Source organism: Ornithodoros turicata, chromosome 4 (genome assembly GCF_037126465.1).
Source record: "Ornithodoros turicata isolate Travis chromosome 4, ASM3712646v1, whole genome shotgun sequence".
NCBI lineage: Eukaryota > Metazoa > Arthropoda > Arachnida > Ixodida > Argasidae > Ornithodoros > Ornithodoros turicata.
In genome coordinates this window covers 69,545,153-69,563,366 of record NC_088204.1, presented here as the reverse complement: position 1 = coordinate 69,563,366, position 18,214 = coordinate 69,545,153, and the positions used below count along the sequence as shown (strand labels likewise).

Below are 18,214 nucleotides of genomic sequence, written 5' to 3'. Positions count from 1 at the left end.
GCGCTGATTATTTCATTTTTACACGTATCCCCACAGTTTACGAGTGCAGGAACCATTACCCACACTATTCACTTACCCTCTGCCACAATACTGCCAGGTAACTCATGACTGTGTCCATCAAATTTGGAACCAGTGGAGCTGCGCTATGGGTTACCTGCGAAGAACAATCTTTTTTACTGCAATATTCTGCACAAATTGCAAGGCCATAATATATCGGGTGCTTTTAGTCCTACCACTTTCTGTGCTATTGCGCCGAATGCAATTGTAACGTTAAAAATGCTTTGCTCATGATGTCTCAAGTTCAAAACAACCTGCGAAGAGCCAAATGATAACGGTTACACAAGTCTGACGTGGAAACGCGCAGCTTGCTTATCCTCCTTTTCGGGATTCTATCATGTAGTCACAGGAAACCAAGTGATGATAACCGACATTTCAGTGCAATGACAGAAGAAAAAAAAAAGACCATAAGCGACCGTTAAAATAACTGGTTAGGAATCGACTTAAACAATAGTGAAGGAAAAGAACGAATGTCTAATTCAGGACGAGGAAGAAGCAGTCGCAATTATGATGCGTCTTTGGGATCACTAAAAGCGAATGCATCAAGAAGTTTCACGCAACGCAATCACTTGCTCAATGCATGCATAAAGCGCGTTCCTCGTGTTACTAACCTGTTTCACTCAGTGCTGCATGCTTGGCTCGTGCATGGTGACAATAACAGCATGCTACTTCCAGTGCATGTCCATTTTCATCCATTTCTCCAATAAATGCATCACGATCACAGCCGGCGTCCGTGCAACGTCCCTGTGTGGAACCTCGAATGTCTGTGTGCGTCCGTCACATCATATATCCACCTGCGAGCTTCGCCCATGCAACATTGCACTAACATGAGAGTGAACTACGCAGGAATGTAATAGCAAATGCGGAAGGTTACTTACTATGCGACTTTGAATTTCGTTGTTTCCAATGCAACGGATGTCGAAGCGGCGAGGTACCACACAGCAAGCGAAACGCTCCTCCCGCTTTTTCCTGATTCACGCTGTTGCCAACTGCCACTTGACGTGCAACCTCCACCTGCCGACTTTCGCGAAACTGCGGACCACTTCGCTTTTATAAGTAACGCTGGTAACTTCTCCAAAAGCGTAACGCCGTCCTTAGGGGTAACGCCACTGTTTCTCTCGCAATGTAACCTGTAAGAGGGCAGCGCACGTCCGCATGTAACCTTTGAATGGGCTGTAACCTTTACATCGAGCACAAATAACTTGTATTTCACAAGTTAGGTGCGTATCAGAGTAACGTTAGAGGGAACTAGATTAAGAGTGTAGAGACAGCCATGCCTGGCGAAACTGTAACTTCTATGTCGGTGTGGCGGGTATGAGACAGTAACCTCTATTTATAGGTGATCTGTGTAACGTTTATAGAGGGTATTGCCCATAGGTTACAAGGTAACTTCTGAAATAGAGGGTAAAAATTTTGAAATTTTTACGCTTTAATAGAAGGTACCAGGTTTAGAGTGTACCCTGATTGAGACCATCGACGATGTCAAAAAGAGAGCGAAAGTAAATACAAAAACAAGGAAAGGGAAGGCAGGAACTAGGTAGCATGATGCAATTTGTTCAACAGATCGTCCTTGACGAGCCCAGCGTATACAAACTCGCGTGCGCGGAAATCCGGCGCATGTTCGACCAACTTCAGGTATGGGGATTAATCCACGCATCGACCATCACCAAGAGCGTTACCAAGTTCACGGCATCCGCTCCCTTGCTGTTGATTCCAAGGTCATGCTCAAGAATTGGAGGTGGTCGGTTAAAATCACAACGCTACTTGCTCTGTCAAAGGTTTTTCCCTAGGTCTTCCAGCAGAGCCCCCAGATGGACGTCGTGACAATCCTGCCCGAGGTCGGCCCAGTGCGTTCTCCCCTCCCCCACTCTTTTCTAGTGTTATGTGCATCTGCATAAATCTCTACACCAATCGGCTTTCTTATATTGTCCGTGTTGGAATTATCTGCTCGTACGCACTGACCACGTCCAAAAGAGCCCTGAGGGACCTGAAAGCCCTCAGGGACTACCTTCACGAGGAAAGAGAATGGCTCGTCAGTGAGTCGCTTCAAGAAGGTGTTGTTCTCTGTCTAGAGTGGAATATACAAGTCGAAGGACGTCAGAGGCCAAAGAAGCGGATACCTGATGAGAAATCGAAAGATGATCCACTAACAGCTAATTTAGAAATGGAAAGGACCATGAAGCAAACTGTCGACCACGTTCAGAGACAAATTCGCGATGGGTTTGCTCGTTTACATGACCCTGGTGCCCTGCTTGGATTTCTTTTTGGCGTTGGTCTTCTGTGCTACAGAGCTGAGAGACAGGCTCCAAAGAATAAATGTATATCGGCTAACATTAGAGCTGCGATGTTGACGGCCAGGAGCTGTACGAATAAATTGCAGAACGTTGTTTTCTAGGAGCGCCGAAACCAATGTATTGAGACCCAAAGAGCTTCTTGAATTTACTGATTTCTATGGAGGTGAGCATGTCTTCCCGAAACTTCGCATTGCTGTACAGATCATGCTAACGATGCAGTTTCAAATGCCAGCTGTAAGCGTTCATTTAGTAAACTAAAATTAATACCTTCGTATTTGAGGTCATCAATGGGCCAGAGGCACGATTCTCAACTTGTGTTTGCGTGCGTTCCATAATGTGCGTTAAATGCATCACCTCGGCCCGTGGTGGTAGTGGTGGTGGTGGTGATGGTGATGGTGAAAAGGATCACCGTTGTCGGCCTCACAGAGGTGGGCAACCTCACCGTGATTCTCCACGACTCTATCAAAGCGGCTTTGGAGAGCGCTAACTTTCAATTTAACGACGACGATCGCTACGTCGAAGTTCGTCCAAGGAGTTCAAGGACAGACTTTGCGATCTTGCTCTCCTCAGTCTTTAAAGAGAAGAAGCAAAAAGAAGAAGAAAAAAAAAGACTTCAACGGCATTATCAAGAAAGTTGTAAGGGAGCAAAAGCCAGGAAGGCTTCTCGTGAGCTATCTGCATGCGTTGTAGCTCTGTGGTTCTCACTGAAATAATTAGCAGCCTGACAAACGCTGTCCTCGATATGTGCATAGACAGGGACTCAGATCTCCGTAGATACGCCACGAGGCATATGTCCTTACTTACGGGAGACTTCCTTTGCCTTGACGTTCTCTGGCAAAGAAACGACGTCTGCCAGAGCACTCCGCAAGTCTCGTTCCTCCAGCACGTCGATCATCCCTGTGTCATTCAGCCTTTTTCGGATGGCCAACTCCATGATGCTAGGGTCGATACTTTGCTGCAGAAGGCGATGAACCAACGGTGCCCGCATGAGGTCCCGCAAAATGGGTTCTGTTAGGTGGTCACTCAGACTCTGTTCTCTTGCTTGCCGCTGTAACAGAAAGTACCACAGTGAGTGTGCTCTTAAATGTGCAAGCTGTTCTCAGTATCCGAGGTTTCGTATACATATGTGCATCGCTTTGCAGTGAAAGATTACCGGGTAATGCAATATACGGGCGTTCTTTCTTATCATTTACAGATTTTTTTAAATATAAGAAAGCATTGGAGAGCAGGATCGATATCGTTTCTTCGGTTGAGTTACACGGCCAAGCAAACATATTCTCGGAGAAAGTGTGCAACTATAAGGTGAACAATTACGTAAAATTCATTAATTAGCCATAGCTAAATAATTAATTAAGGAATACCCGAATTCCCTAATGAAAGGGGGTTTCGGGCAAAAGTGGGATAGGATAATGGGAGACAATCCTCGTTGAAAGCCATTCCATTCTAAATAATCGGAAATCGCGCACGTGCATCACCCATCACGAAATGTTGCAATGTTCATCACCCGAAACCGCACCGACCGTATTCTGTACAAAAATGTTGTGAAGGATAAAAAATCGCCCTGTGTGCTATGTTTATCTGTTCGCATATTGACATAACTTGACGTCACTCGCAGTGACGTGGGCAACTTATTACACCTTGAACCGGGAAAAACTGGGCTCAAAACTGGACGGAGAGAAGAGATACGTCCGCACAACGAGCGCTGACTAACAACTGAGGGTTTTCGTTCATCTCCAAAGTTGTTAGTCAGTACGAGTCGTTGTGTGTACGAGTCTCGCGATTACTGGCTTTTAATATGATTTATTAACAGTTGAATTCAAGCTGAATCAAAGCAACTGACCTCTGCGAGGAGGTTTCTATGGGTTTCTACGACGTTGCTGATTGCCTCCTCGCCGAGCTTAAGTTCAACGTATGAGCAGTCCGGGAACCATCTGGCGTGTTCAACCAAAGGATCGTCTTCGTCGACCCAACTACAGAGGGAGTTACCGCACTGGAAACATGTTGTACGGTCCTGAATTCCTGTGCAATTACAAGAAATCTTAATCCACACACAAAAGCAATTCAATGCAATGCAAGTATGCACGCTGGGCGGCGTACTCCATGCGCTCAGTTTTTATCTAGACTTCTTCTCAATCCAAGGCTGATAAGATGGACTTCTCACTTCTTCAGCAATTCATCCACATTCACATTTCCATAGGCCTGGGCGTTCCTTCACAAAAGTTAACCCGTCTTTGCGCACCAACCTGAAAGGCTCGGGGACTGTATTCTCGAGACAGTACTCGCGGCGCGCCAGCGTATCTGCCGTAGTGCCGTAGCCTTTCTGCATTTTCTTTTTCTTGGGCGAAAGGGTTAGCTGACATCAGTCCCGATCTGGAACACTCACGTAGCAAGTGCCATCGCTGTTTTTACATTTGGTGCACCCCAAATGTCATGGGGCGCCATGTAAAAACCGTCTTCGTAGGCCACAATTTCAGAGAAATGTCCAGATTGACCGTAGCACGAGTGCTCGTGGCAAATTATGGGCGAAGTGATGCATGCAACACCCGTTACGTTGCAATATGCTTTGTCTCCGGTTGGTTTCTCTATCCGGACTGCGCATGAAGAGTATTTGCATTTCCTTCTTATGTCCGGGGTTGCCGCAATAAACCGCGTTGTGCGCCAACATATTCGGCCTACTTCAACCTTCTTCTCAGTGTTTGCGCTTTTAGTCCTGACCACGAAGTAGGCCCTGGCCAACCTTCCACACGCTGCGTGTGGAACGCTTCCATAAACGCGCCTAGGGTAAGTAATTGGAGTAGATTTTCACGTAAGTTGTGTCAGCTCAGTGTAGCCACATGCTGCACGTGCCGCAGGGTAGGACTGCGGATAATTTCGACCACCTGGGGTTCTTTTAACGTGCGCCGGAAATCTCCAACACACAGTGCTGGAAGCAATGTTTACCTCCCCCCCCCCCCCCCCCATTGCTACCGTCCGGCTCAGATGTTTGCTTAAGGTGTTGAAGCTATGCATAATAGGTCTAGCGCTTTTGAGAATACCGGAGGGGGGATATATTCATTATATACAAAAAAAATAGGAGGGAAAGGTTAGCCTGCGCTACGGCGGCTTACTATTCCCAGGAAAAACAGGAGGAAAGAAAGGAAAACAAGAAAGACTAAAAGAAAAACAAACAAACGACGGAAAACAAACACGAAATTGATCACAGTTGTCCCAGAAGGCCACAGATCCGCAGGAACTGAACAAGTGCCTTTGCCACCTGACTATGTTGTGTGGGGCGTAGCAGCGTAGCTAGGGAAAAATCTGAAATCCTTAGGCGCGCGGTGCGCGACCATAGGGGAACACCATGTCGGAGGTAACGGGTGCAGTGGAGCAGCAGGTGCGGGAATGTCTCCTTCAACGTGACAGGTGGGGCATTTGGGTGACGAAAGGTGGCCCATCTTAAAGAGGAGCAGTGGAGTCCGCGCCACGTTCAGTCGAAGCCTGTGGAGCAAGGACTCTTCCTCCCTGCCACGAGAATACAGCCATGAACAGAGATTGAGTGCACAACCTTCGTCGTTCTTGACTGGAACCAAACTGAAATCGCATAGCACAGATGATGGTTGTGTGATATTTCCGAGCGGTTTGCCTGCCGCTGTTGCAGCATGTTGCTATGGGGGATCTGGAAGATTTAGCACCAGGCGCTTTATTACCTTGAATATAAAGAAAAACGAAAACGAAAAGACACGCAACGACATAATGACGACGATAATTAAGATTGGACTGACGCGCACAAGCATAGGCCGGAGTCACACTGGTTAAACGCCGCTTAACACGCTTAAACACCGGCAAAACATGTTTTGAAACACGAGTGTATAACCAGTGTGACCGTGCCGTCATACAAGCAAGCGCTCTGACTATGTTTGACAACATGTTGTCGAACACACGACGATGTATTTGGGCACTGCCGAAAAACGCTGATGGACAAGTTGTATAAACGGGCGTATTTGCCACGACAGAGAAACTGATGTTCTGAGGCTGGAACAACATAGAAGGGACAGATTTTCGTTTGCACGAGTCAGTGTCAACGACGTCGTGATGCGCGTGAGTTATTTTGCACGAGTAAGTTGTAAATCAGCGTTCGCGACATTCTGTTGCACGTACGTTCAAAATGGCGACCTCTTTGCTTCCGCATGAAACAATCGAAAATCAGCCAGTGCAGTCACGTCTTCGTCGTCTTCGTACATTTTGAATTGCGATGTCCGCGAATGGAAGCTATATAAACTCCTCGGCTGGTTACCGTGACACTGACGTGTGCCATACATCACAGTTTCAGCTACTCCCACTAATTAAGTTGTATAACCAGTGTAACTGATGTTTGAACAACATATATTTGAGACTATGTATAATCATACAAGCGTTTGGACCAAACAATGTTGTCAAACAAGAATTGTATAACCAGTGTGACCGAGCATTATACATGCGCCATACATGTTTGAAGACATGTTGCCATACATGTTTGGAGCACGTGTATAACCACTGTGACTCCGGCCTAAGGTATTGCCTTCTGTGTAGCTAGGAGTCATTGGACAACCCTCTGGTTCTACAGTATAAACACTTGAATCACATATTCTTGGTAGCAATTGTACTTTCAACGCCACAGTCCTACACGGTGAGCAGGAAATTATTCCCCCAGAAGGAATCCTAGTAAAAGTGAAAGTCAAAATAGAAACTACCTTACCTGTGTAGAAAAAGCCAGATTTTGCCATCTTTTCTCGGTTTCCTTTTGCACCACTGGGGTAGGTGAGGAAAGAATCTTCCCTGCTCGCTAATGTGGCGTAGTGCGGGAAAGCAGGCCTCGAATGTGGTACAGTGTATCGGTTCTTTCTGTGCACGTTCCCTCCAGGCTCGGGCGCTGCGTTATTATAACCGCACACGTCTGGTGCACGAAACGGTGACTGTTGTGCATGCATTGTAGTATCTGAAATGATGTAATGAGCATCAGAGAGTGTTAGTAGACTGCTGATGACGTAGCTCTCGATGTCCACCGCACCCAATGAGTGGATAAGATTCTGAGTCATGCACGCTGCTATTGGTTCCGATAGGTACGTTAAGTTCACGGTGACTTTATGAACGGTGAACTAACGCTCTTCATTATCCGATGCAGTGAACAATAATCACGAAAACTGTTAATACGCTCTGGAAGTAGACAACGCTTCTGCGCAGCTCCTCATTTCCCCCCTTTCTGTCAGCCCCTGACGTATAGCATAGCGCGACACAATATTTGCCCCCACCCCCACCCCCGCGCAGCACAACAAACTGGGCGCGGAGAGCCCATGTGGGTCGGTTCACATGGAAAGGGAGCAACGAAGTTACCGCAACCATAAGATCGAGCATGTTGGTTACACCGCGCCGACGGGTGAGTGGAGGAACGCTACCCACGTGATTTCCCCGCCCATTTTCCCCTGTCATGTGCGAAAGTTCAACTTACACAGAGTACATAAGTTCACATGTGTATCTGACTGAATTGAAATTATGAAACTTGAATTATTGAAATTGAATTATGGAAACTTTATGGAGCTGCGGAGTCTATATAGATTTTTATGTAACCTCAATTTGGAATATACGTACAAGCAGAGGTCGGCACTTTGGACCGCCGCTCACTCATGCTCACTCACCAGCAACTCGACTCATTGCCCGCTCACTCATGCTCACTCACCGGCAGCTCAGCTCACTGCCCGCTCACTCATGCTCACACACCGGCAGCTCAGCTCATCGCCTGCTCACTCATGCTCACTCACCGGCAGATCAGCTCATCGCCCGCTCACTCATGCTCACTCACTGGAACCTCAGCTCATTGCTCGCTCACTCATGCTCACTCAACGGCAGCTGAGCTCATCCCTCGCCCACTCATGCTCACTCACAGGCAGCTGAGCTCATTGCCCGCTCACTCATGCACACTCACATGTTCATCGCTCGCTCTCTGATGCCCACCTTCTTCAGGGTGCTCACTCATGCTCACCTGCACAGGAAAACTTGTATTACACGTAGGTACGAGGGCCGTGGTCGGAACTCGGGAGATATCGCTCCTGTTGGGGCGGTGGTAATCTTGCGGAATACAGGTTATAGAGCAATGCAGGACAGAGGAGTAGCGACAGGGGGGGGGGGGGGGCTGAAGCCTTCTCCCGAAACCGCACCTCTGGTAGTACATTTCGGAGACGTAAGAGAGAGAGAGACATCCTTCCCTCCCATATAAACCTTCCAATTTTTTTTTTTTTTTTCTGGCTATGCCCCTGATGCAGGACGCTTATCACCAAAATGTAATGGGCTACACTCTTAGGAAACAGAAAGTCAAAAGGGAGTCAAATGGTGCTCGGACTCGGACACCATCGCCTACGGAAAAGGCGTTGCAGCGACTTCCATGATTGTATTTAATTAAGGGTGTTGCGTGCACTTCCGTTGTGGAGGGGTGTTAGCCTCACTCCCCAATGTTTATGACGAGGTTTTCTAGACTATGCAACAGTGAAGTCCCGTACTTTTATTCATTTTTTAAAATGAGCATGAGTGAGCGTCGGTCCAAAGTGCCGACCTCTGATGGGGAATAAAATAAGGAGCCCCTTCACAATAACGATCGAAGCCCGATGGTGCCCAGAAATGTCAAAAGAGCTTCGAGTGCAGATCATTGCGGGACTGGATTGGGCAAGGGACCAAGCAATTTCGATAGGGAGAAGGGGCGAGAGTCCAGCTGACTAAGGGACTCGGACAGTGCGGTTCGGGAAAGTTGGTAGTGGGGGCAATGAAGAAGAATGTGCTCCAGATCCTCAAGAGCGCCACAGTGGCAGCAGGTGGGAGAGTCAACTCTTTCATCTCAGTTCACGGAAGCCGGTCCCCTTTGGTCCTCCGATTTCGTTGATTCTTTTTTATGCCAAAGCCACACCTCTATGATGAACAGTGCCACTGGTCCGAAACTTGAGATCGCAGCAGTTGCCGAGAAAAAAATTGACGAGCGTGCTTGGGTGGCGTCGTGCGCTTCACAGAATCTTCCTCGGGTGGTACTTTGAGGCCGTCTTGTCCGCACCACGAACGCGCTAGAGGAGCGCGATTTTTTTTGCGCATTCTACAGATGCCGGACTACGACATAATTTTAAAAAACGGACATTTCCTCTCACGAACTGTTCTATAAAAATCGCGAAAACGCTCGTGAGCGCGATTTTGCGCACATTTTCAACTTTTATTATGGAAGAAGTACGCATGGTAGAATTACAAACTCTGCCCCAATTGAAAGATAATTAATTGCTCTTTCCAACGACGTATTACGCATAAATGTGAGTGTTACTGGAGAATAGGTAGAATGAGACGAACCATGCTCGATCCGTGGAAATGCGCGAAGTTCGTAGGTCAATTCCTCAAAAACCCCACCTATAATTTTGGCAAAAAAAATTGCATGGAATCCTGATTATATTACCAATGGTGTAAAATTTGTGTATTTTAAAAGTTTAGAACCGAAATGCCAGCGCGCATAAGGAGAGCATGTACAACGCGGCCATGCGGTTCCAACTCCGGCCACCCTCCGGCGTTTCTACTGATCGTGTAGAAGGGAACCTGACTTCCACGCATCTATGCTACACTCCATTTCATCACATGTTGTGCCTATGATGGAGATTTCATGCCATATCGTATTTCGACTACGGACAGGCTGCAAAGAAGAAACTTTGGTATCAGATTGCGTGACGCGGAGGCTATATTATCTTTCACCCAAACTTTGTGCCCGCGTCCCATCGCCTTTGCCGGATGTACATACGGATTATAAGTAATAAACAAACCCGCACTGGGGACACCAGACGCCAGACTTCCTAACAAAAATGACCTTGCTGCGGTGTGGACAGGTTCATTTGGTCGCCGTGTGTGGCCAATAATGCACGGACCTGCCGTCGACGATGCAGCGGTTGAGTGAGGTGTCTGAATAACTTTGGGTTCGTCAGCGTTGGAAGTCGTCTCTATGGCTCGGAACATTTATACTGAGGAACGTGTGTTTTGTGCCGATTATGCACGTCGACATCGGAAAAGGATTCTTCGCCAGAGTGGATTCACAACTGTGTCAAGCCTTGACATCAGCGCGCTGAAGGCGCTTCTCGACCCTGAGCGACGTGATGAAGTCAGCGGTGAGGACCAACTATGTAAGAATTGTGCTGCGTACTTTCGTTCAGCAATTAGTGGTCTATCGCAGTCCTCGCCCGTTGCTGTATCTGACACAGACTATGTTCAGAGCAAGGATATTATTGAAGAAATTAATCAGAGTATTTCGACGGCAAATATCGACGTAACTCCGCTGCGGCAGCCGGCGTCTCTCAAAAGGAAACAAATGCCGTCGTATGCGTCACGGAAACGGAGAGAAGTTGGCGGCGCATTGAGCAGGTCAATAGCGCAGAATACGTGATGCATATGACGTAGACGAACCGACCACCTCCGGAACAGACTGCACGAGATGTTCTAGCCTTTTGCGCAACATCAGGGCCGCTTATCAGAAGTGCACCTCCAATCAAGAAAGATGCCAGATTCTTACGCTTCTTCCTGAAAACATGACGAAAAAAGAAATAGTAGCACTGATCCCGGATGCAACGAAATATGTGATAGAAAAATCAAAAAGTCTGAGAGGGAAGCAGGGCGTGTGGGCGATGCCGGACAAGTATGGTGGGCATCCTGTCAGCGAGAACGACGTACAGGTTGCACTCCGGTACTATCTTGAAGACAAAAAGGACTGTTCTGTCCAAAGTCCCAACAAAAAAGACATAATTCGTGTCACCAGAGACGGGAAGAGAGTCGCTGTTGCAAAGCGCTTTATGACTCGTTCAATACGGGAAACGTTTAGCCTGTTCAAGAGCGCTCATCCGGACATCAATATAGGACTGACGAAGTTCTACACACTTCGGCCTAAGTGGGTTCGCACAGACCCACGTCCGGAACAGTGCGTGTGTTTGTACTGCGCAAACTTTGATTTGATCATCGCGGCCATAAACAGTGCGTCATCCATCCAGCTAAGCAGAGACCAACTGAATGCGATGTCTGTATGTCCTGACCCACAAAGGACATGCTTTTTGCAAGAGTGTCGCAGTTGCCAAGGGGCCAAAAGGATCAACCTACAGAAGCTAAGGATGGACCGTGCCGACGACGTTGATATGGCTCTCTGGGAATCTGGTGCCCTCATTAGCAAGACGCTAAAGGCATCGGTATTCCTGAAGGCGGTCAGGAAATGTGCTGCTCTGTACACCAAGCATGAATATATATATATACAACATACAACATACAACATGCGCCAATTGGAACGAGAAGGCCTTCGTGGATCCAAGACATGCCGTCATGCACTTCGATTTTGCAGAAAACTGGAGAGTCAACTTCTCAAGTGAGGTCCAAGGGCGCTATTGGAAGACGGATCAAATATCCTTATTCACCAGTGTTGCAACCACCATGTCTTCGACAAATAGTTTCGCAACAGTGAGTGACGACCTATCTCACGATACTGCACATGCCCTTCTTGCCCTCCAAAACATAACCGAAGCTATACAAGACATACTGCCCGTGTTTTCCCATGTGATATACGTGTCCGACGGTGCTGCAGCGCACTTTAAGAACAGGTACCAGCTCTATGAAATGGGGAAAAACAACTTGTTGCTGCGATGGATTTTCTCTGCCAGTGGCCATGTAAAAATGCGTACGATGGGGTCGGGGGCTCTTTGAAACATATAGCAAGCTTGGATAACTTGCGATGTCCACCTGCTGAAGCTATTCAAACCGCTGAAGATTTTGTGTGCGCTCTCAAAAAGAAGGAACACGCCACGGAACTGCTACACATTCCGTCAGCTCAGGTTGCAGCCTTTCGAAATTCGAAGAAGGATGAATGGGAACTGGTTCGGCCAGTGACAGGGATCCGTTCATCCCATGTGTGGTACAAAGCATCTGAAAGTCATGCAGTATCTGGAGTTCAGCTAGGAAGAACCGCCGAGGACATGTTTGAACCTCGGTTATAGCTGCGTTGTTTTCAGCACGTCGAACGATCAGCACACTACGTCTGGCTGGTGATGTTTTGGAGAATGTGCATACAAATCTATGTTTTCCAACAGAATGAGTTTGTGATGCCGCTCACACATTGGTGACATTTGTTCCCGATTCCGCTTTCAGAGCTGTGTTTTGTATTTAAAATGTATGTATGGCTCTTTCATGCACCGCAACTATATTTTACTCTTGTTTTAGTGTCTTTCGTAAATTCTCTCTAAAGGTGAGCAATAGCAAATCCAGTCACCAAATAAACCACTCTATCGGCTTGCAAAGTTGTATTATTCCTGTACTTCTATGCGTATGTATGTATTAGGCCAGCTGACCTGCTTCAAGGTAGTTAAATACGGACCACATCTTAAGCGCCTGTCAACAGAAAACAAAAGAAAGAAAGATATGGAACCGTCGGGCCGCATTGTACCTGCTCTCCTCATGCACGTAACATGATAGCAACGTTTGTTCTTTGCACCCTGTCCTTAGTCGAAATACGATATGGCACGAAATGTCCATCTCAGGCACAGGAGGTGATGAAAGCCAGGTTCCCTTCTACACGATCAGTACAAACGCCGGAGGGTGGCCGGAGTTGGAACCGCATGGCCGCGTTGTATATGCTCTCTTTATGCGCGCTGGTATTTCGGTTCTAAACTTTTAGAGTACACAAATTTAACACAATTGGAAAGGTAATATAATCAGGATTCCATGCAATTCTTTTTTTTTTTTGCCAAAATTAAAGGTGGGGTTTTTGAGGAATTGACCTACGAACTTCGCGTATTTTCACGGAGGGAGCATGGTTCGTCTCATCTTACCTATTCTCCAGTAACACTCACATTTATGCGTAATACGTCGTTGGAAAGAGCAATTAATTATCTTTCATCTGGTGCAGAGTTCGTAATTCTACCGTGCGCACTTCTTACGTAATAAAAGCTTAAAATGTGCGCAAAATCGTGCTCACGAGCGTTTTCCCGATTTTTTATAGAACAGTTTATGAGAGGAAGTGCCCGTTTTTTAAAATTATGTGGTAGTCCAGCATCTGTAGAACGCGCAAAAAAGTCCGCGCTCCTCCAGCGCGTTCGTGGTGCGGATGAGACGACCTCGAAGTACCACCCGAGGAAGATTCTGTGAAGCGCACGACGCCACCCAGGCACGCTCGTCAATTTTTTTCTCGGCAACTGCTGCGATCTCAAGTTTCGGACCAGTGGCACTGTTCGTCATAGAGGTGTGGCTTTAGCATAAAAAAAATCAACGAAATCGGAGGACCAAAGGGGACCGGCTTGCTGAAGTGAGATGAAATGAAGAAGTTGTATTCCTGAAGATCTTGCTCACTCATGCTCACTCAACTCGCTGTTTGCTCACTCATGCTCACTCACTCAACTCGCCGCTTGCTCACTCATGCTCACTCATCTTCCGCTCAACTCTTTGTTTGCTCACTCATGCTCACTCATCATCCGCTCAACTCTTTGTTTGCTCACTCATGCTCACTCATCCTCTGCTCAGTTCTCTGTCTGCTCATTCATGCTCACTCATCCTCTGCTCAATTCTCTGTTTGCTCACTCATGCTCACTCACTCGTCCCCGGCTGTCCGTTCGCTCACTCATGCTCCGCTCATTTTCCAAAATGAGCATGAGTGAGCATGAGTGAGCATGCTCATGAGTGAGTTTTGCCGAGGTATGCGTACAAGTAGCTCCAAATTCCTCTACTCTATAATACGCGTAGTGTCAGAGGGTTTTAGTGAATAGTTCTCGCTAGAACGGTTCACGAACGGCACTGCGGCGGACCAACGAGAGGGAGTAGTGCCACAGAACGGGACCCTCTGTTTTGCGAGCCGTTCGCGAAATGTTTGCCCAAAAACGATTCACAAAAACTCCCCATTGGAATGCATTTCGCAACCATACCAGAGCAAGCATCTTTGCTTTTGTAAAAGCCACTTTGTTCACTCAGAAACTGTATGAACCGAAAGAAATTGAAGAAGAAAATTGTCACAAACAGATGGACTCAAGAAGAAGAAACTCCAAACTTTTCTAGGGGATTTATATAGTTTCTATTACGTATTTTAGCGCGCGCCTCAAAGACAAATAACTCTGTCATACCTTCGGTAACGGTTTGTAGCCCACGAGTACCTTCGTGATGGTTCCTTATTGGAATACTGGCATCACTGCGTGAGTGGATGCTGTAGTACCCTCCATCATCACCTGTTTGGATCGAATTGCGAATGGATTTAAAGTATGTTCCTCCACCTTACATGACTAATTTCTTTGGATACGTACTGTGGCGAACCAGTAAACCCAGCATACGCAGGGTACACATATTATTATGTGTACCCTGCGTAAGCGTAACACTATCTGCAACGCGGTATGACCGGTTGCTGCGCATTCAGCCATAAAAGCCGTTCGGAGCATGGAAAACGAATGTTTCGTTTCCCTTCAAGAGGTCTGAATGCTGACCGCCGTGCAGGGATTTCCCTACACACCCTGACCTTGAAACTTCCATGATTGTCCAATATGCTCGGCCCCCAATGTATAGACCAAACGATATGCGTACGTTATACTCATGGCGTATTCCATTGGGAGAGCAGATTTTGCCCATCGCTGGGTAGGGTTTGAGTGCATGCGTGTTTTGCCATGCCAGTGCGTCCATGCCAGTGTTTGCTTCGTCAATTGAATGCTAACAATCGTTCCAGGTACGAAGCACGCGCTGCGCATAGCGCGTGAGCCGGTGCTTTCCCGGGCTAGCCTTGGTCTCGTGGCTCCAAAACTATTGCTCTTTCGAGCAAACGTTTTGCCCTTGCTCCGCCAATGAAACATTCAACGTCTGACACGATTCTGCCAATGGAACAGCAGGCGTGTTTACATGAAGGCGACATAGGTCAATCCCCTCTCCATGTAAATCCGCCTACATCGACCTAAAGGGGACATCGACGCAGCAGAAATAAGTCGCTACGTTGGGGTAGATCAGACGACTGGAGTCGTCTCCCCTTTGCCATGTCAACCGGGCAAGTCGACTGTGCCGACGGTTTCCGCTACGTCACAACCGCATCTGCTGCCGTGCTCCGCCCGCAACACAGAAAATAAACATGGCGACGGACACGGTTGACGTTCCCGCCGGTGCAAGTGTTTCAAGCCAGCAGCATTGGGCATCGACTTGGCCGTTGGTAGAAGGCTTTAATGTTTATGGGCGTAGACATAAACTGATAAAACAGTATGCAATTGCAAAGTGACCACTTTAGTGCATTGGCGGCGCCGTCATCGACTGAGTCGACTGAATTGCCCGGCGGACTAAGGCGCATCGCTTCCTGCCATGTAAACCGTCCCAAGTCGATCTTTGCGATCAGTCGACTGTTGCTTTCAGTCGACGTATGCGCCCATGTACCTAAACGCGCCTAGTGTTTGTCTCTTCCCGGGGCAAAAATTTGACCCCGCTCTGCCAATGGAATGCGCCATCACGACATCACTAATGCTAGTTGAGTGTAAAACGCAACTGTAGTTCAACCAACGCGCCAACAGACAACCTTTAAGTACCACTGAAGTGGTGCCTTTACCGCTCTGTAACCAAAATGGAGTCATGTAGCTGCTATGATCCAATTGCAGCACAGCGCTCTCATTGTTGCCAGCTTGTTGTTGGCGCAAGGCCGGGGAAAAACAACTGAATGCTATGAGCGAAGCTATTTAGTGACTTTAAGCTATTATTTAATCTCATATTGCCCTGTAACTTGTTTTGCGTCTTTGTATGCGGCGATATTAAGCAGACGTAGCGCACCGCAACTGCGGCAAATGTCACGCGTGCTAGGCGGTGTTGGTATAGACATGTCGCGTCATCAGCTTTTGGCTTCGTAGCCGTATTGCGCACAATGGACGTGGTCTCTGGTGGTGCTGTGCATATAGCATCAACAGTATATATTTGGTGGGAGTTCGTGGACGACTGTAATGCCGGTTAATGTAGGCTTGGCTTCTAGCAGGGGGCGCGTCTCTCACTGTAGTGTAAATTACTCATTGTGTTCAATCCCAGTACCCTTCTAGCTTGCAGTTACGAAATGCACTTCGGAATAAACATAACACATTCCTACCTTCTGTCATTGGTTCGCTAACGTCATCGTCCCGATGTGGTAAACGGTTTTCAAGAGATCTCTCACCTGAAATTGATAACTAAGTGGTTTATTTGTCGCAAATATATTTGAGTTAGTATTCAAGTTCTCTCCTCTCAAAGCTCTCTTCCGCCAGAGGATATATTATCATGAAATAGTTCTCACACAGCTTCGTCTGGATGAACTCGCAGCTGGGATACACCCTAGCGTGCTCATTGTACGGATCATGAGCGGGTTGCCAACCTAGAAGCTTTCCGCCGCAGTGGAAACACACAGTCTCATCGTTTGTGCCTGAAATGGAAAAAAGTATTTGCTATACCGTCACTTTCCTTCGAAAAGCAAGAAGATGCTATTTATCACATGCCGGCTAAACGCATTACAGAAGTCACAGCGTCCTGTCACCCGCGTGTTGCACTCCAAAAACAGAACTTCACTGAAGAGCACGCTGTGCGCCAACCATTGCCACGCCTGATTGGGTTATCGCTTCTTATTCGAACAGAGAGGGGGCGTACGCATTTTTGTGTCAATTTGGATATATGACCATTGACACAAAAAAGTGTACCTCGCTTATCCCTCTTCAGATCAGAAGCGATAACCATGTCAGTCGTGGCAATGGTTGGCGCACAGCTTGCTATGCGGTGAAGTTCTGTTTCTCGTCACCACCACCACAACCACCTCTGTTTTTAGAGTGTGCGATGCGTTACACGCTTTACATCGAAACTCATCGCCACCTATGGAGTTTTCAAATTTACATAATGTAAAGGGTAATCCCACAGAAAAGGGTGGTCCTACGGCAAGGTGGAGGTCTTGGGCAGTCTGGTTTCGGATTTCGTTCGCTGCCTTATGCTATTTGGAAGCCCATTAAAGTAAAAAAAAAAAGGAAATTGCCGGGGACATGGTACGTATATTATTCACACAGCACAGCAATACAGAAAATAACTGTGAAAACAATCAGGGTGGATGTGTAGACGGTGAGACCCAAGTGGGACCTAGGTTTGCCCACGACCGTTGACTAGAGGTCCCCGCGTGTGCTCTGGGCGGTGTTGGCGTTAGACTGCGACGATTTGGGATTGGGATTTTGAACCAGTGGATCCTTCACAGTGGGAATTCGGGATACCTCCGCGGAAACTATCCACAAAATGATAGTGACTGATTTCCAGTAAACACACCTGTGAAGAATAGCCCTGCATCGGCGAGAGCAGCATGTGCAAAAACACCAGTACAAGTTTGGGGAAAGCCAGTGAAAGTACGCAATCTTCGGTGAAAATCAGCGTACCTGCACCACAGAAAGAAAACTGTAAGCAGACCTTCAGTATGGTCGAAGAGGTCGTAATACTCGTCCACACGTTTCGTTTCCCTCGGCAAGATGGTTGCAGAAACTATAGTCGATTGGTCGATGAATGGTTTTGGTATTAGCGATAGTTGGTGACCTTTCAGGGACCCCCATGACGTATAAATAAAGTATGTAGACTTTCTTGTACCATTGTCTGCATCACGGCCGTGAGGCTCGTCAATATATTTTTCGGGTGCAGTTCTGTACCAGGATCACTGGGTTTTAAGACTTAACAAAAGAGTTGAAAAACCAAGTATATGGCAACACAAAAAGTGAAATAATAAGGAAAAACGATAACGGCTCCGTCTGCGGTGAACAGCGGACATAATTAAACAATTGAAATGTTAAGATGAACATGAAAAACATTTAAGGACGTCTTTCATGTTTCATGTTTGGTGGACAATCTAAGAACGATAAAAAAGAAGAAAG

At 47.1% G+C, this 18,214-nt stretch overlaps 1 protein-coding gene across 11 annotated transcripts in view; it reads right to left on the bottom strand.

Moving 5' to 3' along the window:
- LOC135391786 (baculoviral IAP repeat-containing protein 3-like) overlaps nt 1-18,214 on the bottom strand; it is a 68,628-nt gene that overhangs the window by 11,521 nt on the left and 38,893 nt on the right. For 4 of the 11 annotated variants that reach the window (XR_010422104.1, XR_010422109.1, XR_010422110.1 and 1 more), the window contains exons 4-12: nt 17,622-17,728; nt 16,618-16,743; nt 16,435-16,500; nt 14,462-14,563; nt 7,066-7,305; nt 4,192-4,370; nt 3,156-3,399; nt 936-1,187; nt 77-858 (exon numbers count right to left, since the gene is read on the bottom strand). Coding sequence is in view for 4 of the 11 variants with exons in the window: in XM_064622235.1 (XP_064478305.1) it covers nt 3,156-3,399; nt 4,192-4,370; nt 7,066-7,305; nt 14,462-14,563; nt 16,435-16,500; nt 16,618-16,743; nt 17,622-17,728 (1,064 nt within the window). In the remaining 7 variants the exon portion in view is untranslated. The remainder of the gene's footprint in view (nt 1-76; nt 859-935; nt 1,188-3,155; nt 3,400-4,191; nt 4,371-7,065; nt 7,306-14,461; nt 14,564-16,434; nt 16,501-16,617; nt 16,744-17,621; nt 17,729-18,214) is intronic. The other 7 variants (XM_064622235.1, XM_064622234.1, XM_064622233.1 and 4 more) reach the window with 4 other exon arrangements.